At 47.7% G+C, this 27,166-nt stretch overlaps 1 protein-coding gene across 2 annotated transcripts in view; it reads right to left on the bottom strand.

Moving 5' to 3' along the window:
- Positions 1 to 27,166, bottom strand: part of adcy7 (adenylate cyclase 7) — a 55,333-nt gene that overhangs the window by 7,832 nt on the left and 20,335 nt on the right. Inside the window, exons 2-20 of one of the 2 annotated variants that reach the window (XM_088938596.1) lie at positions 21,012 to 21,655; positions 18,788 to 18,985; positions 16,492 to 16,656; positions 13,376 to 13,525; positions 11,656 to 11,816; positions 9,821 to 9,932; positions 9,273 to 9,400; positions 7,126 to 7,284; positions 6,676 to 6,808; positions 5,979 to 6,164; positions 5,664 to 5,707; positions 4,628 to 4,687; positions 3,961 to 4,041; positions 3,613 to 3,682; positions 3,192 to 3,289; positions 2,050 to 2,134; positions 1,720 to 1,857; positions 1,339 to 1,434; positions 368 to 540 (exon numbers count right to left, since the gene is read on the bottom strand). In XM_088938596.1, the coding sequence (XP_088794722.1) occupies positions 368 to 540; positions 1,339 to 1,434; positions 1,720 to 1,857; positions 2,050 to 2,134; positions 3,192 to 3,289; positions 3,613 to 3,682; positions 3,961 to 4,041; positions 4,628 to 4,687; positions 5,664 to 5,707; positions 5,979 to 6,164; positions 6,676 to 6,808; positions 7,126 to 7,284; positions 9,273 to 9,400; positions 9,821 to 9,932; positions 11,656 to 11,816; positions 13,376 to 13,525; positions 16,492 to 16,656; positions 18,788 to 18,985; positions 21,012 to 21,176 (2,402 nt within the window). In that variant the 5' untranslated portion in view covers positions 21,177 to 21,655. The remainder of the gene's footprint in view (positions 1 to 367; positions 541 to 1,338; positions 1,435 to 1,719; positions 1,858 to 2,049; positions 2,135 to 3,191; positions 3,290 to 3,612; positions 3,683 to 3,960; positions 4,042 to 4,627; positions 4,688 to 5,663; positions 5,708 to 5,978; positions 6,165 to 6,675; positions 6,809 to 7,125; positions 7,285 to 9,272; positions 9,401 to 9,820; positions 9,933 to 11,655; positions 11,817 to 13,375; positions 13,526 to 16,491; positions 16,657 to 18,787; positions 18,986 to 21,011; positions 21,656 to 27,166) is intronic. The other variant, XM_088938597.1, reaches the window with a different exon arrangement.

Consider the following 27,166-nt stretch of genomic DNA (forward strand, 5'->3'; position numbering starts at 1 on the left):
TCCCTACAGGGACCTAATTTTTGTTTATGAGAAAATATGCAGTGATATCTATGTGTAGACTTTTTTGTTGTTTGTTGTGTTTCTTATCAAACAATTGTATTTTTTTTGTATGACCCTCCATACCTGCTGGCACAGTGTAAATAGTTCATTTTGTACAGTATATACCATGTATCAAAAATGTAAGATGAAGGCACATGTTTATTCTGCTGTTTTGGTTATGTTCTGTTTGGAAACCCTTTCATCGCTAAATAAAAAGTTGAAAAACGAAAATAAACAGAGATGAAGGCGGCACAGGATGCCCACGAGGCAGCCAGTCGTGTGTGCTGGGGCTCTGCTAGGGCGCGTGGTACAGGGACGGGGATCTCACCTGATGTTGTACAGCACTTTGCTGTAGCAATCAAAGAGCTCCTTCTTTGAGTACAGGATGATGATGTAGTAAACCATGGAGGCCAGTGTGAGGAAGGTGAGTTTGACTTCGAAGCTGATGCGTAGGAAGACCCCACAGGCCACCAGGCCCAGAATACAGCAGTACACAGAGTACTGAGGGAAAAAAAGAGGATATTACTGACATGAAAGAACTCCTTTCTTTTTCAAGACCAGTCCAGGACAATTCAAGAAATTGTCCTTGTCCATTATAGTCTCTGAAACTACTGACTGAACTTGGTTTTCTGTCTAAATATTTTGTTTCTGATCGTAACACAATTGGACATGAACTGGACATGTGTGTGACTTTCTTGACACTTGAGACACATCCTTAGACACTCAGCCCAGCTGACAGCAGCACACTCAAGCCCGACAGTCAGCTGTATGCCAGTGTAATGTATTCAATCAATCATTCTGTATGGTATAGCACCCATCACAACACTTTTCCTAAGAGCAGTTCATAGTCTTTGATTGCAGTTAAAAATATAACAGTATATAACAACAGTAGCACAGAGGAAAGCAGAACATAACTCTCAGCGGGTGAAATGAAGTCTCTGGAGGTCCCAGGGCCGATGGGTGCCCCCTCTCCAGGCAATGTGCTTGGGTTCCGTTAATTATGTTGGATTGTGAGCAGTTCTTCAATTGTCATTTACATACTTTAACCTAAAGCCACTTACAGAGATAGCAGGGATCAGCTATGTCTCAACATCTACCACTGCAGAATTCCTGACAAGAGGAATATACTACCAGAGTGTATCAGCTTTAGAGCTCAGCCAGGAACGATAATCAGATGAACAATATTAACAAATAAGTCAAAGCCAGGCCTTTAACTTGGAACCTCCTGGTACCCAACCCCCCACCTTAAGCCTTTACCATCTGAACAACTGCATGCCTCTGGGAGTGGGTGGTACTCACTGGCAGGTAGAACAGCCCAAAGTCCACGTTGCTGCTGTCTGAGGCGTTAGAGGGGATGTAATCGGGGTTGCAGCGGTCTGGCTGAGTAAAGATGCACTGCAGGAGAGAGGAGTGGGACTCATTCAGCTTCACATTCAACTGTTCATGAGCTGCATCATCTTGCTCTGCATTCAGATAAAAACCCACCTATCTCTTCATACTCCCTCAAGACCATGCTAAATCAACCAACATACTGTAGGCTACTCACAATACACAAAAAAGGGTTAAATAAGCAGAGAGGGGTAAACTTGATCAAATCTGGTCATTGCAAGTCCCCACACTCTGTTCAAGAAAGAAATCCCGCTGCATACGAAGGGATGGAGAGGAGGGCGCGGTCGTTACCAGGTTGAACACAGCGATGATCAGGATGACCGCAGTAGAGACGATGGCCAGTGGGAGGCGCACAAACGTCTTCTTCACCACAGCCTCAGACATTGTCCCCAGCCACTGACAGGAAGCCAGTCGCTCTGGGAAACACCGCTGTCCAGAGGAGGAAACCCAGAGAGGAAGAGAATGGGGAGGGTGAAACATACAACCAGCCCGCGCCTCGCAAACCGTCGAGAGTCGCAGCCCTTTTCTGCCCAAGTACAAACAACCCACAGAAAAGAGCTCAACAAGCTGTCGTCAAAGCCGTTGTGCGTCTCTGTCCAGCATGGGAAGCCTGAGACTCACCAACAGGTTTCCAGCAAAACAGATGCTGAAGGTAAGCAGGAGGACACAGGCCGACACCCCAAACGATACGCCCAGCATCGTAGACCTGGGGGCACAGGGGACATGAGCACAATGACAGACGAGAGGAGGCAGTTCTCCACTTCTAGCTCACTGATTCTAGGGCCACATCCAGCTGTTTCTTGTAAGAAATCAGGGTATTGTCTTCAACACTCTGCTCTCCTCCCCACTGAGAGCTGGTGTGTGGGGAGTGGACTGGAGCATCATCCAGGTGGGGCCGCACACTGGAGGTGGTGGAGGGATCCCCATGACCTGTAAAGCGCTTTGAGTGGAGTGTCCAGAAAGCACTATATAAATGTAAGGAATTAATAATAATAATGTATTATTATGTATTTGGTAAAGAAGTGCCTCTGATTTTCAGTTTCTCAGCTTTTAATGTGCTTTCACACAGTTTCCACTTGTGTCCTCTGGTCTGTGTTTCATGGGTCGTTCTTAGCAGATCTGCATCTGTAGATGCTTTTGAGGATTTTGAACACCAATATACGGTTCATGTCAAGCCGCGCAGACACCCTAACAGAGGCCATGCCTGCCCAAGACTTTACTACTTTCTTTTGGTCCGTACTATGCAAGGACAACAAGGAGCTCAGGTGTTCTTGTTTCTTAGTAGATTAGAACATGACACTGGTCATGTCCGACACTGGTGCTGGTTTCATTATTATTTCGCCACTCGGACACAGTCTGCCACTTCACGGTAGCTTCTTGGGGAAGAAGGTGAGAGAATAAGGAGGCTTCTTTTCGGAGGATGGCTGGTACTCAACAAGGTGTGGGAACAGGAAAGAGCTGTAAACCAGTGTACCTTGCCGATGATCACAGGGAGAAACGTGTTGTGACAAAGAGCACAAGCATAAAATTGTCTGGAGGTGGGATAAGATGCGCCCACATCACCCTGAAGCTCTCTCCTCCTATTGCATGAAGTAGGATGACCTGCTTGCACTCGATGTAACTAAATTGAAAAAGAATGGTGCCCTAGTGCTTACTACACTAAGTGCCTTACTACAAAGGAAAAAAAGTCTCGTTTCACTCTGGCTTTCATGTTACCAGGCTGACTGGATCCCTTGAAGCCTACAGGAGGGGAAATCACTCACTGTTTTGCCACAAACATCTGGACCACGAAGATGCAGAAGAATATGAACGTGGCGCAGGCAATGTAGTACTTGAAGCCAGAAAGATCGATGGCGCGATACTGCAAAAGAGAAGCCGCAGGGCAGACAGTAAATGACCATGTTCGCTCTTTACCAGTGATTTCAACCATAGCCATTGTATTGCTCCAACTGACATCACCCTGAAATGTTTCTCTGCGCTGCACAGCTGTCAGATGGACAGGATTGCCTGTGCAGATGTCTACAAGCAGAGTTCTTATCTGAAAAACCTCAACATGGCAAAACCATAGAATGCACTTAGCATGGCCCTGTTTATATGCATACTTACTTCCACTAACCTGCAGTGTGCGTTACAGTTCAGAAGTTATAAGCAACAGAATGGTCACTCTGTACATATGTAACATACCTGCTTTTCCAGCTCTTTCTTAGTGAACCACAGGGTGAGGCTGAAGATCTCCTCTGATTTAATCCACTGCCTGAGGAAAGGAACGTCGACACTGGCAATGAGGACCCTGGCTGCCATCCTGTCTGCACATCATGCTCTTCTGACAACAGGCACTGCCGATCCCTGGATTAATCGCTTTCCCAGATCCCTTTTCCCTTACTAGGCTGTTGTCTTCCAGGTGCTCAGCTTCCTTTTGCCATAAACTGGAAATTTGTTTTACACAAATAGCCCCCATCCCATGCAGTTTACACATGCCAGCCAATTCAGCGTAATGAGCAATTGAAAAACATTAACATGAGAGGTCCGTACTTGCTAGAGCTGAGTCCGTCAATGGTCATGATCATTTTGTTGTGAAGTTCCTCGTCGAACTTGCTCTTCTGTGACTTGTTCCTGCAGAGGGGAGAGGTGGAGAGAGTGAGGCAGAGTGGACCAAGGGGTGCACAGTGCTGTGCTGACCAGCCATGCAGGTTAGTGATGTGCCAGACCGTGACCGTCCCGCAGCCCAACACCAGACACTCGTGCGCAGTGCAGGGGGGTGCGGCGAGCGCTCACTCCGCGGTCCTGACAAATTAGTGCGAGAGGCAAGAGTGAGATTCTTGTGCATTTCAGAAAGGGACTGGAGCATGCCAAACACACCTTGGGAAGATAGTAGCCTAACCAAAACAGATCAAAACCGGTACTGACGTGGTGGAGGGGGACCTCTAGAGCATTTCCAGACACCACACATTTCTTGTCTAAGTTTCATATACCTAAAGCAAAGGTGAACTTGGTCAGGGGGTAATAAGGGCAGATCTGCGCACGTCAGAGTTGTTAATAGCCATGCTGGTTGTTCTGGGTGTGATGCCAGTCTCTGGAGGACCTACAAGTCCAGGAGGACAGACAGACAGGAAGACAGGTGAGTGTTAGTGGAGCTCTGCCACGTTGCCAGTTGCTTCTGGAGGTTGGGAGTGAAGGCCGGGCAGGGCATGCCACTCACTTATAGCTGGTGAAGGGAGAGGCAGGGAGGTAGAACAGCTCCTCGAGAGATTCGTCCAGGCTGCCAGAGTGGACAGTGATAACAATCACACACATTGAACATCTCGCAGGAACGGGACTGGGAGTGCACGATGACCACCGACTCAACACAGTGAAGCCAAGCTACAAGCCCTCAGCCTGGCGTGATGCCCGGGCCTGTTCTTGCAGTGCCACCAGGCTGGGCACACAGGCAGCACTCAAGTCAGACAGGGACAGGAACAGCACAGTAGAATCACAGCACAAACAGAATCGCAGATGACATAAGTGACATCTGCTTTAGAGGATAACTACAGAGAAAAACAATTAGGTCTCCCAGCACCTCTGCCCCCAAAGCCACACTGTGTTACTAACAGCTGCATTATAGTATTTCACAAGCTTTTGCTTTTTTTTTCTTTAAGACTTCTGAAGGTAGTTCACTCCAACATAAAGGGTCCAGTTCAGTTTACAAGCTATTTCAAAGCATTTGTCCTACATGCAGAATAGCTTTGCTGTAGAGTGAAAGAGCAAAATAACATCCCAACTTCCTGTGTCTCCTGTGTCCCCGATCCATCAACCCCATAATCAAACGCTACTGAATGCATTCCGTTTACTACTCCATCACAAGGATCACTGGTCCTTTCAGAGAGATATAAAGTCAAAAGCTGTGTCATAGGAATCATACAGAGCTGGTGAAAAAAACAGCACAGAATAGAATTAGAGGTCTGGACCTGTGACTACAAGTTAACTGCAATTTCAATAAGGCTGCTCCAGTTAAAATAGCCAGATGTGCAATTGGACACAAATGTAAGTCACTGTGGATGAAAGCATCACCCTCATTTCTAACACTGTTGAATTAAGCATTAAGCCTTCCAAACAACAGGTGAATCCAGACACCTCCAGGTTTTCTGTTCATCTCTGAATTCCAGGGTCACTGCAGATCCCAGAACGTTCCAGCGAGCTTCTCTTCTGTGTTTGGACTGATATTGTGGCCGAATTATTTGAGTAGCAGAAATGCTCACCTGTCTGTGGTCTTTGGGCCAGAGATTGATCGCAAGGGCATGTCCTGAAAGTGAGAAAGACATACTTAAGTATTGCTGGAAAGACCTGTTTTTTTATGACAAGAAGAAGTCTAAACTTACAGAATCATTGTCATTAATGTCAGAACTGAGCAGTGTTAGACACTTCATGTTTATGTGCAAATGTCATTCCTTAAACTGGGGGAATGGGCTCCTTGGGCTTCAACACCCCAAAATTCAAGGAGCACTCCCGGTGAAAACTGAGAGGAGCCCATGTCCGCCGAGCGGCAGGGCGGGGGGCACGGAGGCTGGGGGTACCTTGCGCAGTTTGCCATTGGCGAGCGCGTCGCTGCCAAACCCCTCCCGGCTCTGCAGGTGGGCAAAGGGCTTGGCGGCCCCCCAGGACTCCAGGTAGCGGGTCATCCTGACGGACGCTCTCATCTTCAGCCCGTCGTTCACTTTAGGCTTGGGTAAGTGCCGGCTGTTGGAGGACTGGTCCTTCGACTGGGGGAAGACGGACAGGTAACCGTTAGAGACGCACCATTAACCTGAGCCCCACCATGGGCAAAATGGTCGTCTTTTTCAACACAGAGGTACAAGGGGTCCTCACACTCTAATACTGTCTGTACCAGCCCTGCAACAACACTTAAGGCAGAGAGACCACTGGTCCCTACTCCATTGTGTGCTTGGAAAATGGCGAGACTCCGCAAGACAGCCAGCGTGACCACACCACTGGGAAGAGGAAGACAGTCTCACGATGACTCATATCTAGACTCCACCCACCATCCATTAGAGCTACGAACAGCAGCTAAGGACCATGATAGAAAAGCCAGGCCCCCAGCACTTCTCCACTGGCAACAGATCAGTCTCCGGCGATCAGGCAACCGGCGATCTAACTGCATGTGTCAGATGGGAGAGGAAGCAAGCTTGTGGAGATGAGCCCCTCTGACAGGAGGGCGCTACCTCCTGGGTCTGTGGGTGTGCAGAGAAGCAGCGCGCGGGACGAGGTTCTCACCCTGGGGTCGATGACCAGGTAGGTCCGGATGTTCAGCTCTTTGAGGTAGGGGTCACGCAGGTGCCCGTTGCCCTCCTCCACCTCGTAGGCCTTGTTGAGGTGTTTCAGGGTGGCGTCTGTGATGTGGACGCGCCTGCAGAGAGTTGCCAACAACCAAAACAACTTTCAACACGGCAACCCTGCACTCTGACTCAAGATCCTGTATCTCCAGGGGGGGGGCTGGGAAGCAGCAGCATCATCTAGCCCCCACCCCTAGGCCAGGAGCTAGGCTCCGAGTCTTGTTAAAAAGAACAAATTCAAAATGGTCATTTTAACTGAGCGATCTAAAATAAGGAAGACATGGAAGATACGTTCATTTCAGAGCTTTTGATTCTCCCCTGCATTAAGGATTCTTAACAGCCACGCTTGTGCTACGGCCATGACCGGCCTTTCCCACAGGGCTGCACTCACCCGGGCAGGCCTCCAGACTCCATGTGATTGGCTAGGGTGACATCATGTGACCACACGTCGAACTGCCACTTGCGGAGGCCGATGACGCCGCACAGCACGTTGCCCGAGTGCACGCCGACCCGCATGTTGATGTCCACGCCCGTCGCCTCCCGCACCTGCCTGGGGACACAGGGAGGCACGGTCACGCACACCTGCGCCACATCTGGCAGACCTGGCAGCGAGCTGCACTTTTCGGCCCGGCAGCTCCCCTGAGTGAATAAACACCTGGCTCAGTGTCGGCAGCTGTTTCCTGATCCCAGCCACAGCTGCTGTCCATGAGCAAACACATCCCCACTGCTCAGGAGGAGCGTGTCTCCGACCTCTGGCCCTCTGTACTGGCAGGTGACAGCCGCTCAAGTCACTGACCAGCTGACAATTCAGGAAACAGCTGGAAGGAGGGATCACCATGATCCTGGCTTCACATCTGGGCTGATGGATTTGTCAGCTCTTTGCAGTGCACTAGTGGGGCCTCACTTGGAATGTTCTGTTCAGTGTCGGGTCTCCACACCGCAGAAGGGATATTCTAGCAATATCCTCAGAGCAGTAACAAGAAACATTTATGTTCTTATTAGACCGTCATTAGACCGAAATCTCGCCCATCATGAACGAAAGGGACTGAGAGATCAACCGTAAGGTCTGAAGGAGTACAGAGTTATGCCAGGACACTATTTCACACTCTGCAGAGAAACAAGGATCCATGGTGTGTGAGACTAAGAAGGAATTTGTTTAGGATGGAGAACAGGAAACACTTCTTTGCACAAGAGGTTGAGGCTAAGAAATGTCCTGATGCAAGTTAAGTTTTGGTTAGCTACTAAATTACCAATGGCTTTCTCTCATTTCTATCCTTTCTTATTCAAATGAGGTCATGTTCTGGTAATCTAATAATAAAAAGTAATCACTATCATGTAGATAATGCCTAAAAATATATAGTCTACAAAATAAGGCAAAACATATATCATTCAGATTATGAAAAATGGGGTTTGTGCTGTCCTGGAGTGGTAGCAAAATGGAATAGCCTAATCAACTGCAGGGAAACCTTGTTCTGAATTCCTTACATTTTAATGTGTTTCCCATATGTGAAGTAATATCTCAAGTTTAAAACATGTTAAAGGTGGCAAATACCTAGAAATGTGTTTCAAATAGCATTAGTAGCCCAACCTACTTTTCTGAAAGAATAGAAACAGAGGAAAGTGCTAGTTGCCTTGGAAATACAGTATTCTTAAAAGCCCTTGACTGTGACAAAACCTCTGCACTCTCCAAGAACCTCACAGCTGAAAAGCTCAAATGACCGACCAGTTTCAGGCCCTTTTGTAGAAGGCATCACTAATTTTTAAGGCATTTATCAATCATAGAAAAGAGCAAGAGAAGGAAAGCAGCGATACAGGGATTTTACTGCTCTTAGCTAAGCTGGCACTGTTCTGCAAAGGAGCATGACATGTCTTAATACCATTAAAGAACATGGTACAAAGCCAACAGTCAGAGCTTACTGGCACTGCAGTAACTCAGGATGTGTCGAAATGACAGCAATGACTCTGCATTTAGTAAAAAAATGCTTTTTTACTCTAACAGAGTAACAGTCTTTAAGGTTAAATTTGAAAACTATGTAACTGTACTATCTAGTGCTATAACTCAGAAGCCCATGGTATCCCCTGGAATGTTTACAGTGCTGCAGGAAACTGCAGAGACCTGACCTCACTATGAGCTGGTCCTCACGTTTCTTACTCGCACTGAGATGCCTTGTCCTCTAAGGCCTTTGTACTGTGCTTCTGTTGCCCAAGAGTCAGTTTGCTAAATCTGCCAGTTAATGAGTAAAGTATCAATAAAATGACAGAGAGTTGTAGAAATTTAAAGATGATTCACATGGGATCCCTCATTTGATCAGAGCTAAGAAATGGAGTGAAAATTCCCTCTAATCCAGCAGCACACAAGACTGGTTTTCAGTCTATCATTCTACCCGAGCTCTCCATTTTCCCAACTGGACAAATCCGACAGCCTTTCCGAGCTTGTTGTTCCAGACGGCTTGACCCTCCAGGATCCGGGCAGCCATTGTGCAGTTCCCACCGCCCTGTCTGTTCCTTCAGTGCCCCCTCCCAGTCCCCTGCACTCACTTGATAGCCTCACACATGTCCAGGCCCATCTTCACACAGTTCTTGGCATGTTTGGGCAGAGACACTGGCAGCCCAGACACGCAGTAGTAACAGTCTCCTAAAATCTTTATTCTCATGCACTCATTTTCCTGCAAAAAAAAAACAGAACACCAGTAAGAAATCCGTATGAACTGAGACCTCCTTCACCTCCTCCAGATGCACAGAACACAAGTACGAACACACTGACTCCACTAGGCCCCTTGCTGAAAAGCACTGCCCACTGAAGCCCTGGTCTGAGGCTAAGATTCCTGGTCTTGTCCACAAAGTAACACCCTAAACACAGCAACATGCTGCTAACACTGACAATGAGAGCAGAAGAAATTATATTCAGCTCTTCAAACATGTGCTCTTCTTGCCAAAATAAATTTAGCAATGCAGGAGGTTATTTTCAACAGTGTTGCCAGGACTTCCACACATTGCAATGCAGAGCACCTTAACCCAAGTCCATGTCCATGGTACATAAAAATGCAAAAGGTGCCAGCTGCCGGCTGCCCCTTGCAATGACTTGCCTTGGCAATCTGGTCAAACTTCCCGAACAGCTCGTTGAGCATGATCACCAGCTCCTTGGGTGAGCAGTCACTGGCCAGCCGGGTGAAGCCCACGATGTCGGCGTAGAGGATGCTACAAACAACAAGCACACGACAGCCATCAGCGGTGCATGCTGGAGCCTGGCCTCGCACAGCCATGCAGCTGCAGGGCAAGAGCTACAGGATCTGCGAGGAGCTGATCTGTGCATGTGATATACGCAGGGATAAACGATCAAGGCATCGGCTAAAATAAGAAAAGTTAAAAGCAAAATAACAAGTGACCTCTTGTAATTTGCAGAATACTGTACAGCCAGGCTAGTGGAAAGTCCAGATTGTCCATCTGGGCAATCCGTGCAGGCATGGCCTCCCGTTGCAGCTGCAGCTGTTGCAGCTCATAGCAATACTGACTTATGAGTGATCCCCTGGTCTCCAGAAAAGATTTTCCATGCCCAGGCAGTGTGACAGTGCGAGCAGCTATACTGCAGCCTAAGTGGAGCTCCAGAGTACTTACTCCTGGCTCCCAGGACCCCAGTGTCCTGTGGGCGTCATTCCTTGTTGCTGAACTGATCATGGGTTTAAAGGGATGAGGACTCTTCCATTTCAAGGGGACTCGTCTCTGAATCTCTTGGGCATGTTTTCAAGTCAAGCGTAAAGTAGGCGACTTGAATTCTGCAACTGCTACAGGAGCCAAGAACATTTAAAAGGCTCTAGTTACGTAAATGATTTAAGTAAAAGGTTGTTTCAGTAAATGAGAGCTCAGTTGGAATGAAAATACAGATCCGGAATGAGGAACCCAAAGACAAGAATGGACAGACCCTTTTCCAGACCTTGTGTCTATCCACTGACTTGTCCTGGGACAGCTGCCCTGTAGAGATGTTAATGACTGCCCAGTGTTACCACTCATCTACAGCAGAGCAGTTACAATTGTTTTTCTCTCAGCTCCTTTCTGTTTGTTCACAAAGTCCTTTGCTCTGTCGCACAATTGTCTCTCGTGATGGTCATGAACTTTTCCAGGTCATGAACTTTTCCAGGTCACGTCATCCGGGCTGATTATACAGATCAAAGTAGGATTTGCTGTCCCCCCCCCCCCCCAATTCATTTATAATGATAAATGGAACAATTCTTATGACAATTTCCACAAACCTTAAATCCACACAGCTAAAAGAGAGGTCTGGTCCTCACAAAAAGGTACTGTGCCCTAGGAAACAAAGCCCTGCACACTCTGATCTCTCCTCAATTTATTTTTATGGCTATTCAGATAAGGGCTGGGTGGGAGCAGTCTTCTAGCATCTATTATCCTTGCCATAAAGATAACCTTGATGTTGACTTTTCCTATTGTTGGCAAACAGCTAATATTTAGTCTGCTAGCCCAATCGCTGAAGACTCAGAGGATAGGGCCTCACAGCTCTTTAAAGTTTCTTCTGATTCCAGCCGACTCTTCAGCGTGCACACGCCATCGTACAGCACACAAACCTCTACTGCAACCGAATTCTGAGGCTAACTTTTTTACCGAGGATGGCAGAAATAAGCATGCATTACATATCAAAGTCATGTGATGACATTGTGAAAAATGTCAGCTGAGGTTATAAATAGATCTTGTGAAATCCTGTGGTACAAAACAGGAACGCCGATACACATGGACAGCTTACTCCATTATACAGTTCTCCCACCTACAGACAATTAACTCAAATAAAATACAAGTCCTGGAAGGAAAGCAGAAGCTGCTCAAGAACAATGGGGTAAAAACATCTGAAAAACCTGAAAGACTCAAGGGTGAAAAGAAAAGAACAGAGTGTGGGGTTTTCAGTAGCAGCTACCTGACATTCTCGTGCCTCTTGACATAGAGGCTGTGGAAGTTGTTGTCCTTGACCACACGCTGCTGGGCGTCCCTGTCCTCGCACTCCTTCAGCCTCTCGATGATGGCCAGCTTCATCTCCATGGAGATGTAGACGGGCAGCACCGACTGCAGCAGGTTCTCCTGCACAGAGAGGGGGGCAGCTCTCAGGAGGGGGGGGGGGTCTCCAGTGCCCCTCCACTGAAGGCACACCACCACGCCATGTGGGTGAGTTTACCCACAGTGGAATAACAGGCTCTGAGGGCCGTTTACTGTGGCGCATTGTGGTAAAAGCAGAGTAAAATGTAGCACAGAAAAGTAAAATTACACTGAGAGAGAGGTGTGCTATGACACAATAAAAGTCATGGAAAAACATGGTTTAAACATGATGTAATGGTAAAGTCATGGTAAAACTCCAGACATACCTTGTAGATTAATCACAGGAGGTTTTAAAGATATTTTTCTGCTATTCAGAACCCATAGAGGCCAGATGCCACTCTCTTCACTCATTGAAGCTATGCTCTAGTCACTGGGTGAGTTATGATTGAAGGATATGCGTTCAAAGTAGGGAAACCGCCCGGGAGATATGAAAAAAAATATTAAATATTGAATTCCCTCAGCTGAGGAAGCCATGGTTAAGCACTGGGCCTGTCAGCCCTGAGTACAGCAAGAGAAGAAGGCGTGGTGTCAGCTCCAACACACGGCAGGAAATCACAGAGGTCAGCTGAGGTCATCCGGGCTGGTTTCAGGTTGAATAAAGGGCACTGTGCCGTCTTGAAAGGCATAATCAGAAGTTAGCTTGGGTGATCAAATTGCCAAACTGCTGTTACTCTTTTACTGTTGTTATTTTCCGTTTTAGGATCAAACCTGCGGCTAATAACATTTGCTTCCGTTTTACTGCACGTCTGGGGATGTTTCAGGTGAAATGCAGTCATTTGCACAGCTAGAAAGGCCTTGTTTTTCTATAGGTACTGTATAAGCCAACAACAGTAGTAGTATATTTAATCAGCTTCATGTTTCATAGCTCAGTTCTCCATTTACAAATGACAATTCCTCTCTCTTTTGCAGTTTAAGCAATCAAGAACGAATGCTATTTCAGTCTTAAAACTTTCCGGGTAACTGTATTGCAGTTTACCTTATTGATTGTTCCAGGCAATTAGACAGCAAAGAGCTTATGGAAGTGCCAAGAATCAGTGGCCTGTTGTAATATTTTATATTAGGTTTATTTATTCACTTGTCACTTCTATCCAAAGCAGTGTCCTGGGATACGAACTCACAACCCTGCAGTTCGGAGTCCAGAGCCCTAACGAGAGCAGTGCACAACACTGCTGCTTCTGGAACACAGGACGTTCCTTTGCATGGGCCTGAACTGTGGGAAGCAATAGGATTTCTCCACACCAGCGTCTGAACAGGCCAGCACTTTATAGAAAAGGACTAATAAACTGAAATAAGCTGACTTTCCTAAAGAACAATGTCAAGTGTTATATTCTTCTGACAAATATGGAGAGCTGTGTGACAGTTCAGCTAATTGTGACATTTTAAAGCATTAAAATCATGTTAGCCTCCTCTGTTCCAGCTGAGACTTCTGCTCCTGGGAGCTGGGTTAAAGTTAAAGGAATTTGACATTTCTTAGGACTACAAAACACTGTCCCAGCAAACCCGCAGGCTGATGCCCCGTTCCCCCAGGCCAGTAGGGGACATACCTGCTGTCTCTTCTCGATCTCCAGCTTCATGCGGATCTCCAGGCAGCTCAGCGTGTCCTGGAAGGTCTGCCGCAGGGCACTCTCCATCAGGACCTTGTGGAACGCACCCACCGCGTTCCCACACAGGAAGATCACGACATTGGACAGCAGCTGCAGGCAGGAGGGACACATGAGATCGGGGTGGCTGGACCGCAGGTAGACAGAGTGAAATACAGTGACAGGCAGGCAAGAAGTCGGACACACAGAATATCCTCTCCGAAAGAAAGATACTTTATCGTATTCGACTGGAAATTTGCTTTTGGTTTCTCCCATAAAAGTACGAAACACACAAGCAAGACATAAAAGTCACACAAAATCACATGAAGTACATGAAACCACAACAGTATGGAAAACATAAATAAACAGATGGGGAAGGGGGACTACATTTACAGACTGATGGGAGCATTATGAATTGAGAATGGAGTGGGTGTGTGGAATCAGCTGTAATCTCCTTGTCATTCTGAGAACTGTATTGTGAGCTGGGGCTGCTGTTTCCCAATTATTTTTCCTGCTATTTTCACAATCCTGGGACAGTTTGGTTTTCATTTTGACCCCCAGGTTTCCATACCAAACTGTCACGTTAAAATGCCAGGATGCCCTCAACAAGGCTTTTATATGACACCTCTAGGACATTTTGTCTTACAATAAAGTTCTTTAGTCTTTGAATTAAAAACAGCCCGATTATACCTTTCCATTCCTGCCACAAATCCCGCTGAAAAGTACGCACTCTTCCACTTGTTACACTTCGGCTAGCGTCTGCCATGTGACTTCAGCTTTGCACACTGACAGCGAGGTGGAGATGATACATGGTGCTTATAAACATCACGAGTCAATCAAAGCTTTAGTACTTTCCATCACTGTCCCTGGAAACCTCTCGCTATTAGGATCAGCCCACTGACCCATTTTAGTCTGTGGAAAAACCCTCTGAAGCATGCACATACACACGCAGTTTAATGTTGCACACTGAATGTTCTTCTCTAGCTATCTTAATCTCCTTAGCTGGGTGACGGCATTAAAAAAAAACTAGCAGTGCATAATGCCTGGATTAAACAAAACAAGCACTGTCCTTAATATGACAGTGTAATCATGTCCTCCGGTAACTTGACCACAAGCAGATTCGGGGCCGGTCTGAGATCCGGTGTTGAATTGTGGTGGGTGTAACAGAATATCAAAGATGCACACTAATGCATGTCCAAAGAGCTGAACTGGCTGTCTGGGATCTGTGCCCAAAGCTGTACTGTAACCAGTGCAACCAGTCCATTCAAACACTGAACACTGTCCTCAAAGAAAAATGACTCAAAAGAAAGCACAGCTCGCCCCTTCTCCTGCTGCCCAGGACTGACCCAGTGTCACAGAGCTTTAACAAACCCGAGAGTGTTCACTGGACAGGGTCAGCCTTGACAGCAGGCCTGGTGTAGCACACATGCCTGCGGAGGGTGTACAGACTGTGTCTGTCCTGTAGGTCAGCTTTCCAATGTCTCTCTGCTCTTTAAGAGCACAAGGACACCAGACAGGTCACAAACGACAGGAAGCCATTCAGCCCATCCAGACAGCTGGTATAGCTGGTAGCTTATATCCAAGGATCTCATCCAGCCATTTCTTGCAATAAGGCAGAGCTTTGGCTTCAACACCTCTTGCCTCTTGTTCTCGGTTTTAGATCAACTTTCAAATTGTTTCCACTTGTACCCTCTGGCTTGTGTTTCACTGGTGGTTCTGGAGAAATCCACCGGGATGCCCTTGAGGCTGTGATCTTATTAGGGCCCCTCACAATCTTCTAGCCTAAGAAAGGTTCAGTTCCTTCAGCCTCTCAGGGTTGCAGTACATATCACTCTGCTCCCCTCTGGACAGATTCCAGAGCGGCAATATCTTTTCTATAACGGAACGACCAAAAATGGAGTGCAAGGTGCATGTCCTCTGGTGAGCATCACTCTGGGTGACAAGGCCACCCATCGCAGGACTCCTTTAAAAGGAGTGGAGCTGAGCAGAGGCCTTCATGTTCCACGAGCACAGCCGGGATCTGTATGGGCTCTGCAGACACCTCCTAGATCAGGGCTACTCTGCACGTGGTCCTGCTGATCAGCTCCACTGAGGTGCTTCAAAACAACGAGGAAGCTCAATGGTACACTGATCCTTCATTAATGAAGGAGCCGGTCAGAGCAAAGCTCTTCTGCGGAAGACTGGAAGGGCTCAGGCCTGAGCACCCCAGCTCCAGTCAGTCACAAGCTGCTGGCGGGGCAGGCAAATTCACCACAGCCCACTCAAATCTGGAGCAAAACATCCCGAGTACAAGCGCACCAAACACCAAAACAACACGTTCTGTTCTTTAGAAATATAAGAACACTGATTAAAGAGTTGTCTAAGGAATAAATGTCATCATTGCTAATTACTTCCTTGTGCTCTGCCTGCCTGAGGTGTTTTTTTTTTGCTGGAGCTCAGGATACTTGATTCCATTCGCAAACTGACAGCCAGGTCTTTCTGGGTTTTTATGAGAATGTGCACTTCAGAGCTATTTTAGATCTAACCTTTTTACAGGATTTGCCAGTCTGAGCACCTTCAGCCTCGATTGTGGTATCAGAGTGTAGTGGAGCTCACAGAGACAGAGCTCTCGCACTCTGGTGAACTTTTGCATCAAAATCCAAATGAAAAGTAGTAGCAGTAGATGCTGCAGCTTATTATTATTATTATTGTTGTTAGGACACATTTTAAGCAGAACACCTGAAATCAAACAGTCAACATCAGTGTGAGCACACCTAGCAATAAATCCATGTAAGGGATATCAGGGGCGAAAGAGTTTGAATTATTTTCTTTTAAAGGACAGTACATGAAGTGTATTATAATAGATGCTCAAGCAAGTACCAGATAAGCTTTGCTGCACAACACCAAGATGTGACACAAAATATTGCAAAAAGAAAAAGTACAAAGAGTAGATGAGTTCGTCGAATATATCAGGACTACTGGAATATCTCATGTCCATGTGCATGACCTTTTGTTCCTGCTGAAAGGTACAGTACAGCTCTTTCCATGTGGGACTGGAGCTGCAGAAATGTCTCCGCCCACTCTGTCCAAACAAACAGTACCTGATTGGCTAGAGACTCCGAAGGGGCGGGCCTGAAAGTGGTGAGAGCCACACTGAGGACTATGATGTGGGACAGGGAGGACAGGACACTCAAAATCACAGCGTCTCTCATCTGGAAGGGCAGCATTGTGTAAATTGTGAAGATGATGAAGAGGAAGAAGGGCACCTGAAACAGAAGGAGAGAGTTTTGTCCCACTCACAGAGCCACTGAGAGACGACACTCTGGAATACAATCTCACACAATCTACAACAAACGTCCTTCACATGAGTGGCAAGAGGTGGATAAAAAGTAAGAAACTGTGGAAGAAAAAAAGACCCAAAGTGGATTAGTTCATACTCCCGAGTCTTCTCCACCAAGTGGAGCTGACACCAGCTCTCCTCTTGATCGCGTTCTGATTTCTACGCGTTTGTGAAATTAAAGGCTGCGATGACCTAAACTTTTGATTGGCGCATATTTATTCAGTCACTCTCCAGAACCCAGGGTAAATCTGTCACTTTTTAAACAGCAGAGGAGTTAGAAGAGCAAAGACTCGTAGAGTGCATCTAAACCACATTTAAGGCACAGACCATTTATAAACTAATCTGGTGTTTTAGGATTTTTATGTAAAATGCTACAGTCTCCTATGCCAAGACAAGACCGAGATCACAGCTCCCCCTCAACCCCTAGCTCCTCTGATATCTCTCCTCCTCTATAATGTCATAAATTGTGCTTTCATGAGCGAGAGATTATATTCCCAATCCTATCACTCCCTAATCCTCATGTGCAACACACCCAAATTCGAGTCTGTCTCAGCAAGGGCTCTGAGAACCACCTCTTGCCCAGCATGGGTAATCTGAACTGGGTCTGCTGGAGGAAATGGTTTTCCTGCAGTCAAAAGTGAGCATTAAACCATAAACCAACATCCTGTGCACAGCAAAAGAGCAGCAACAATCATTTGACCTTAATGAAGCGCACACAGAAATTCACGTGCATGCACAAGGGATCAATTAGCATGTGATTAATTAGGGTCTGTGACTGGCCATGTGATTTGCTTTTGTTTTTTCTCCTTTGCTATATAGGCTTCTGCTTTTCACCTGTTGATCTTCACTGGCATCGGGACACGGAGAGAAAGACACTAATTGTCTTAATCTGATTCGGAGACAGATGGATGCCTGCACAGCCCCACAGCAGAGGTAGTTAAATGCCAATTTCCGATCCCTGCTGGCTTGCAGTTCCTGTGTGCTGTGGCTGTCTTTCTTCAGTAAGCGATGCTCAAGCTTCTCTTCACCTTACACAGACCCAGACCTGTCTTAAAGACACAACGCACTCTGGAAGATGTAGGGATCTCTAGTCCCATCTGTCCCATCCTTTACCAATATCAAGCCTCCTCAGCTTTCAGTCCATTTAATGCTATCCTTAATTATTTATAAATCCATTGACAATTTCTTGCATGTATATAATGCGTTTAACTCCAAGGGCTTCCAAAGCTCTTCATCCACCCATTAAATGCAGCCCCCACACAGCAACCGCACCGTACAACAGATCAGGGGGAGGAGAGAGAAATTGCTTCACTAGCTGAATTAAGCTAGGCATTCAGAGAGGCCTGACTGTACAAGCCTGACATGACTTTTAGCCAGGATAACGGACACTTATCATCCTATCAAAACAATGCCACCTCCTTCAGCCCAGTGTCCCTGGGCACCATACTTGGGGAATGGTTTGGAAATTCTGATCCAGAGAGAAAAGTACCACCTACTAGTCCACCAACATCACTTATAGCAGCAGCCCAGTTTTCCTCCATATACTCCTCCCAGTACTGATTAGCTTCTAACTAGATCAGACTACTAGGTGGTAATGCTGCTGCCACTTACTGTCAGGTAAAAATTAATTAAGACTCCCAGTGAAATGCTAGAGCCTTATCACACTGTAAACAAGCAGGCGTGCGAATACATCTTTTAATCCAATAGAAATATTGCTCTCGACTTCGAGACAGTTTTGCCAACAAATACTACTTGTTAACTCTGCACGTTGATCACGTAGGAACATTGATCACGTAGGAACATTTCTGCAGTGAAATGTCTGCCGCACAACCTGTACTCATTCACTCGTACATTCTACATCGGTCATTCCAGTGACTAGTGAGCAGGAAGGGCCGCATCACGTCGCAAATCGCGGGAACTCGAATGGTTCTTGATTCTGTGTGCAACTCAAACTTTGTAAATGTTTTCTGTGACGTCAGTGAATTTTGAGAAACCGGGACTGCAGCTCGCCTTTCAGACTGGCTGCCAGGAGCCGCTCGGGGACGGCGGGCTGTTACCTGATCCCAGGCGCGGATGACGCTCCCGCAGAAGATGAAGACGAAGCCCATGGTGAGCAGGCAGGCCCACACCACCACGCCGAGGGCACGCATCCACCGCTGGAACAGCGCCTCCCTGCAGACCAGGCCGAACACGCCCCCCAGCACGGCCAGCACGCAGCCCACCACGCTCACGAAGGCGCGGTGGTCCCGGGCACTCTGCAAGCAGATCGCAGCTCAGCCCCGCCCGGACACACCGACTCCGGGCTTCCTAGCAAGACAGGTCTTTCCCAGGCGTCAAAATGAGCTCTGCCAGTTCCTCTGAAAAATATATCTAGAAAACTGCTCAGTTTAGCTGCTTTCTTCTCATTCATACGGCAGCTCTCTAAGCTTTCAATTTCCCAGCCAGGAAGAAAAGTTTCAAATCAGACTGAAATAGACATATTGACTGTCTGACTGTCTTTCTGGCCAGCCAACTGTCCAGTCGACAGGTCGATGGGCCAGCTGACTGGCTGTCTGATTGAATGATTGATTGATTGATTGATTGAATTGATTGATTTGATTGGGAGGTATTCAAGAGAAAACTCTTAAGCTTGGCTACGTGGTATGAAATGGGAATGCAGCTGCGGCACTGCCTGGCACCTTCGGCATGCTGCTCCCAAGATAACCGCAGCTGGCCAGAGGCAGTGGATTCCTGTGTCCCGTTACCCCTTTAAATCTGGCACCGACAGTGCACGGTGTGCCAACCGGGCCCTGAGGCGGGCACATCCGTGGAGCAGCTGGCTGTAGTCCTGTGCCACCTCTGGGCTCTGAACCTGAGCTACTGCCAGTTTCCACTCCGCACCTCACAGGCTTGGCCAGCGTTTTCCTGACAGCTGCTCAAGAATAACATGTGGGAAATTGTTTGGATTGTCTTTTTTCCTACATACCTGCTGCATGTCTCCCCCCGGGCAGTGCAGCTCCTGCCCTGCGCCCCCCTTCCCTCCCAGCCACATGGTTACAGCACTGTGGCGCTGTGTGTAGCAGACAAGGCTGCACCCATGATGAAGCAATTCTTTCTGGGAAACGCACTCACCTGCCAGCCCTGCTGATCCTATTTTTGTCGAGCAAACAGATCTTTCAAGATTTCTTGCCTTTTGGTCGGTTCTATTCAAATGCAAAACGGTGTTCAATTAGGCAAACACTCCTAGGCACTAATGCCTCTTCAGCTTCAGCTTAATTGCAGCTCTTCAGGTTTAACATTACTTTAAATGTGCATCGAAATGCACGCAGTCATCCGAACATTGATACACAGGGCAAATTGCAGAATGGATGAATCACCCGCTATGTAGTAGGAAAGCTTAATGACTCCCCTCCTGCCTCAACCGACTTCGACACAGAGCTCAAGCCCTGCATTTGGTAATGAAGGAGCTGAGTCAGTCTCCGCCACTCTAATTCACAGGCACCTTTAAAAAATGGCATGTAGCAAACGCTTCGACCTGCCTCGTCTTTGAGAGCTACAAACGCGGGAAAAGACGAGGCAGACTTTTTTTCCACTAGCCCCAGGACTAGACAGGCCCCTCGAGTGAAGCACGTAATCATTACTGCAGCCCGTCTCTCAGCCTCCGTGCTGAAGCACAGCATCACTGTCAGCACAGAAACCGCAGGGTGCAATTACCTCTAAGCTCAGGGATAAGGGGTAGGTAGAGGTGTAGTGTTAAGAGTTTTCAACTATATTATTTTGCCGAATTTAAGTGAACTGTAATCTGCCCAGCCTTGTGGTTACTGTGACCTAAAAGTGGACCTTTTGGTTGTCTTCAGGGCATATCTTCTCTAGAGTGAGCTACAAATTTCAATACCACAACTGCGCAGGTCTTTGCCTCAACCTGCCAAAGCAGACAGACCAGCAGCAGTGTGGAGTCCATGTGGACTCCAGAGCTGAGGATCATAAGGTCAGATCCTGGATGGGTGTCGTTGGTGTTGTTCCACTGGGCAAGGTCAGATACTCCAAGTGCTAGGGTTAGTGTTCTCTATACATGGGTCTCCCAGTTGGGATTGTAAATGAGTAGTTCTTAATTGGCTGACCTGGTGAACTAAAGGAATCAGAAAACACCTGACAAAGTAAGGGTTGGATTAAACAAGCCCCTGTTTGCGGGGAGAGTGGCACCAGCCAGCCTTCATCACGGGGTTCCCCACAGGAGAGCCTGCACAGCACCAGGGCCCGCTCCGGGCTCTGTACTCGCGCAGGGCGGACGGCGGCACTCACCAGCCCGTAGGCGAAGAAGAGGACGAGCAGCGCGGCGCAGCACACGATGGCGATGCCCAGCATCAGCACCAGCAGCTGGTACTGGCTGATGCAGCAGTACTGGCGGTACAGCGCCACCTGCTTCAGCTCCTGCTCGTTCAGCAGGTACTTCCCCTTCGCAGGCATGGCGCTCCTGGGTTCCACTCACACTCCAGACAGCATAGCAGAGCAGGAGGAACAGACGAGGCCCTTTCCGATACTCCCAGACCCGTCACTTTCCGATACTCCTGGTGAACCGTTTCGTTTCGTTTCTTTCGGCGCAGAAGTTTCCTCGCGGCTTGAGTGCAATCCGGTTTTATTTTTTGGGAGTTTTTTGTTTCACATCTTGCACTCTCTCTCTCTCTGTCTCCTCCGATCTCAGGCAGGCGTGGGACTGCAGTGCTCAGGCCAGCAGACGGGCACGGTTCATTCCTGCCGGCCACTAAGCGCTCCTCGGCAACATCCTCGTGGAGAATCCCGGAACAGGGAGAGGGGAGGGGGGGGGGTGGAAGAGACAAGGTTGTCAAGGAACGCTCCCTGATTCGGGGGGTATTCCCCAAGGCTGAGCTGTGTCTCTCCCGTTGCCCGACACTCTTCGCCCGTTGGCAGCTCCCTCAATGCAGGTCCTGAGGGGGACACACAGAGTTACTGTCTTAGGTGAGGAGGGGGAACGATCTCACACACACACACACACACGAAAAGGACACACCAGCACCCAGAGCCACAGGGCACAGAGGAACACGAGGCAGTCCGCCAGCCCCACACTCACACACTTCGCATGCAGCTCGGCTGGGATTGCCGGCTTTTTGGGGATGCCTGCTGTTGTTGACCAGTCGTAAAAATCACACTGCGCCCCCTCCCTCCTCTCCTTCGTGGTCTTTTCATTACCCTGGGACCAGCCCATTGAGGAGAGCTCCCTGAAAGAGCTCTGGGCGCGCGGGATTACTCAGACAGAATGAACGCTTCACAAGAAAACCGGTAAAAACAGGGGCTGGCTGAAAAAGCCAAGAAAGTTGTTTAAGTGCTCTGTAGAGAACTTGTTTCAAAAGCACTGGCGCTCCTATTGAGACTTGGACAGAGCCCGTGACCTCCCCCATCTGTAAAAACAAGCGTCAGTCGGAGATAAAGAGCTGCGTTTTAATTAGTCTCGCGTTGTTAACTTTTAGCACGCCCTTGCTAACACAAAGGCTTGGGCTCCAGAAGAATTGCTGAAGTTACAAAACCACAACACTGCAATGCTGAAGCCCAGTGGTGGAAATGATGCATAGGAGAGGGGAAACAGCCTTTTCTATATTTAAATGATCCATCATAATTGCTGTTTGTGTTTCTCTGTTTGCCTGTGAGACTGACTGCAGTGCCAGACGTAGATGAGCTACAAGTGATTAAAAATGTCTAAATATACCCAGAACACTTTTCATATAAGTGAATTAACATCCTTTCAAACGAAAACCTGGACTAATGGCTTTGTCCTCCTGGACTCCAGTCTCATCTTAGTTGAAAAAGTACCTTTTTTAAAGAAGTATTTAATTACACTTGGCTGTTCAGTATTTTCAAAGGTGTCAACTTTAGGAATATTTGTTTTTACTGCTGCAGTCTCAGTTGGCATTTTCCCTTTACAACGGAATGGCTTAGATTGCAGATCCAGATGTGGATGTCTTTTTAAAACTTCTTGCGTTGGTGAAAAATGAAAGACCTGACAGAAGTTTTTTTCTAAAATACAAAGGCCCCTCTGTTTTAAGTAGCTCCCACAGTAATTGAAATCCCAAGCTTATTAAGCCAGAACTCAATTCTGGCCTAGGTCCTGTACATGGACAGCAGCCACACTGCTTTTGCTTTTTATTAAAAGAAAACTGTAGGATACCCAGTGCTAACGGGACACTCCATTGCTCAGAGCTATGAGCGTTTTATTTAATCTCCAACGTGCTGACGTAGAGGCTGTGACATCTGAGGCACTTTTTCCAGGAACAAACAGAATTGCACACACATCCATTTCCTTCTTAGGACACCACTGATCACATGGGCTGATGCCAATGGTGGTGGTGCCGGAGTTAACTCAAAAAAACATTTTGCACACCTGCTACATAGTCCTTGATATGCTGAAGTCATTTTATGATCTCTGACATGCATTCATGCACTGTTGCAAAACGTCCGCTGAAACGTTTTCACTTTCCAGATCAGCTTTTAAGGCAGTGCTGTTTTTTTGGCCCGATGTTTGTTTGCATTGAAGAAGGTCCTGAACCCAAGCCCCCTTTTCCGGCATAGCTCACAACTCACACTGCTTTCTCGCCCGGAGGCCAGCGAGGGTCTCCGACACGCCTGGCTGTCGGCAGTGACTAAACCCAGACTTTTAAGAGATCCTCTCTGCTGTGATGAGCCTTCAGTGTAAGAGGAAGTCTGTGTCATACAGAAAGCCTGTGATCCAGGGCTGGATCTTAATGATAATAATGATAATGATAATGTAGCTTTATTAGCCCTATACAATTTCTTGTATTAGGAATTTGTCTTTTCACAGACCCCAGCCTGCTCTCCATGAGACACACAGACAAGGAGAGAAGCTTGGGGTCAGAGCGCAGGGTCAGCCATTGTACAGCGCCCCTGGAGCAGTTGGGGTTAAGGGCCTTGCTCAGGGGCCCAACGGATTAGGATTCCTCTGGCTGCTGCGGGATTCGAACCGGCAACCTTCCAGCCACAGGTGCAGATCCTGAGCCACAGAGCCACCGCTCCGCCCTAATGCTGAACTGCACACAGTGCAAGGCTGCACTCTGCCCCTGAGCCCACCTGTGAGATATATTCATCTGAAAACTGTCAAGAACATGATCTTCCTGTGATCCACCCTGGGACCTAGATTTTATTTTCCAATTGGTATTTACAGAAGAACAGGGGGACATGGGGGTCAGCAGAGGGGGTAATCACTGACTGAGGAGGGGCAGAGCTTGTGAGAGGGCAGCACATCACTGGCCAGGACAGGACAGGGAGAGCTGGCTATCATGGAACAGGTGGTGCCTTTAAAAACTACAAATTGAAGTTTTTAGAAACTACAAATTGCAAATTCTGCATTGCAGACCTTACAGAATATCTGGCAACGCACACAAGAGAATCATTGTTCAATGCAATTTACAATGTAATTCTTTTGAGTTTTTTTCACTTGAAATATTCTGGCTTTGAGGGCATGCTAGTAAGGCAATAAGGCCTCTTTGAAGCTGATGTTGGACAGCAAGACGAAATTAGCACCCAAACAAAGCCAGGCTACGGACCATTGTCGTCACGGTGATTCTTAGAGACGACTGCGGAATGGAACAGAACACAGCTTATCAAAAAAGCACTGCTAAGCTCCATGAGGTGTGAGCACACCATCTCATCAGCACTTCCTGTTCAGCTGTATTGCACAATCCGGAGGCAGACAGTCTCTTAAACCAACATTGTAGCAACACACAGACAGAGGTCTTCAGATCACCACCTGCTAATGTGTTCAGATCGCAAGCCTGCAACAGGCCTAATAGCTGGAACAGGTTCCGGAAAACAACCTGTTGCAGGAAGATAAAGCCGCCATTTCCTGCCACACAGAAGGGGTTTTTACAGCTTTGTCCTTCTTTTACTGAGCACAAATGATCTGCCAGGTGCAATCTCTGCAAGGGACAGGGGCAGGTGTGCACAGCTGGGGCAGAAAAAAGCAACACCATTTGCACTGGAGCAAAGGGAAAGTGGGCCAGAGAGTGGGGAGGTGTAACTGGACACATCCTCGGGCTGTAAGACCCAGATCCTAACTCTCATGCCTGTCAAAGGCCAGGAGAGATGTCTTTTAAACCTGCCAAGTAGCAGAAGCACATGGACAGCCTCAGGACCCTTCGTGATAACCCGGGTTCCCAACAAAGTGCCTTCTAGCCTCCTTTTACGGGTCTAGTGACAGAGGACCTTTACATTCAATTGAACTGTCCTCATGCTTCCTCTTCGCAAACTGCAGCACATCCAGCTGGAATTTACTGGAGTCACATGCACTGGATCACAGTATTTTATAATTCTTTTATCAAGAACTTGCCATATTGTGCATTCATTAATAACCTTGCTCAGTAATAGGGATTCTCCCCAAACCTTACTCCTTAATCCACCAGTGCAGGGCCAGAGACCTGTAGCTCAGGAGCCTGCTGCTACTGTAGTTTATTAACCCTGTTTATCCACTTCATTAACAGGTTTATTAGCCCAGTTACACCTCCGCACTCTCTGGGCCGCTTTCTCTTAGTCCCAGCGCAAATTGTGCTGCTTTTTTGTGCCCAAACTTTGCACACCCTCACCGTGCAGAATTTACACCTAGAGGCTTAATAAACAGGACTCCGTGATGAGCGCCAGTGTCCAGATCATGCAGAGGATAAATTAAAAAGGCTCTTGACGAACAAACAAATCTTCTTTGCGGACAGAGTGTCCAAAAAGTGCATGATATTTACCACTCATTCCTACATAAAGGAATTAACTGAATGAAATCGATAACGAGAGGACCGCAGATAAAGGCGCGTACAGTGACAAATGATTCCCTCCTCTCCTGGCTGGGTGCATTATGAACAGGACTTGAAACCGCCTGAGCGCTTTGTGGGGTTCTATTCTGAAACTAATGAACATCGGAGCCAGTGCACTGTGATGCAGGGCTTATTTATCACAAAGCGGCTCGATATCATTACAGCGCGAAGCCCAGTGACTCTTTATGGTACAATTGTAAAGTTGCCATGGCAAAGGACGAGGCCAGTGAAAAACAGTCCAGGCTGGAAAGGCAGCAAGAGGCAGACTGCTGACGGCTATGCAGGTTCGGAGGCCAGGCTCAATACCGCGCCCCTCTCTCTGTGTGGCCTCCTTACACATTCCTCCTTTCAGCCCCCGCAAGCCCTTCCAGACGGGGGTCCCAGCCAGCTGGGATTCAGATCGTGGCTGTCCCCCTCACGTCTGTGGGGGGGCAGGTGGGAGTAGCCTGTCTGCACTTGCTTGTTCACCACCTGTGGTACCGGGATCGTTTCTGGAACAATTCCAAATTGAATAGAATGAAAAGAAATTGGTTTGACACTGAAATTCTGCAGGGCACATGCTCATTTTTCCCCATGGGCATGCTATTTACTTTGTCTTGGATTTCTGCTGTGCGTCGTGCTTAATTTATACTTATAGCAGGGGGAGACAACACTACAATTTCACAAAGCAGGCAACCATTCAGATGTGGAGAACATTAAGGGTTCCTAAGAACACTGGAGCAGCTCAACAGTTTGTCACTTGATTTTCTGCTCGGTTCCTATAACAGACTGGTAAGACACGCAACAGGAAGGCTCTGGGATATAGCAGCTCTTAGTGCTGCGTTACAGTTCATAAGAACACGGACGGGGAAGAGGGAATTCACAACAGGAGAGGGAATTCAAAGGGCCGGAGTACCTGATAGCCCCTGAGCTCTCACTGTCCTGAAAGCTCAGCACTTTCCACACACATACACCGCCCCCCACCCCCGTCTCCGGCAGGCCTGCCCTCGCAGCTCTCCAGAGGAACTGCTCCGGGACTGAGAGGAAGCAAAACGCCCCACCACCGCGCGCCCCGCCGCTGGGACAGAGCACAGAGCTGGCACAGCCGGAATTGCAGGAATTTGGGAAATTTGGTGCACTGGGAGACTGACGAGAGGAAGGAAATCCGTGCACACAAGGTGTAGACGCACAGGGCTCCAGGATCACCGCAGAGCAATGCCTTTCAGGCGTTACAAGCGCAAGGCTGCTGTGCAAGTTCTTCCCAGGGATTTAGGAGATTAGAATAGGTATATTCCGAATATTATCGCATAAACCCCCCTCAAACCTCACGCAAGGCAACGAGCATGCACTATCCAGCACTTCGGATGACTGTACGTGGCTTGTGAGGTCTAAAAAGGTATGAAACTGCCAACACAATGGGTATCCGTGTTACTGTAAGCGCTGCGGTCTCTAGCCCCTGTTTGACCATCAAACCCAAAGAGGCTGACTGGGTTGACTCTGAAGCAGTTTGAGTACAGCAGGGAGAAGCACAGTACTGTAAGCTGGGTGCAACCGCAGGAATGCATAGTAGAAAGTATTTCAAAAACACCAAAAAATGTGCAAATGTACTGTAAAACTTTCACAAGGTCATTGAATTTTCTGGCTTCTACA

The sequence above is a fragment of the Atractosteus spatula genome, chromosome 21 (genome assembly GCF_055471065.1).
Source record: "Atractosteus spatula isolate fAtrSpa1 chromosome 21, fAtrSpa1.hap1, whole genome shotgun sequence".
NCBI classification, from domain to species: Eukaryota; Metazoa; Chordata; class Actinopteri; order Semionotiformes; family Lepisosteidae; genus Atractosteus; species Atractosteus spatula.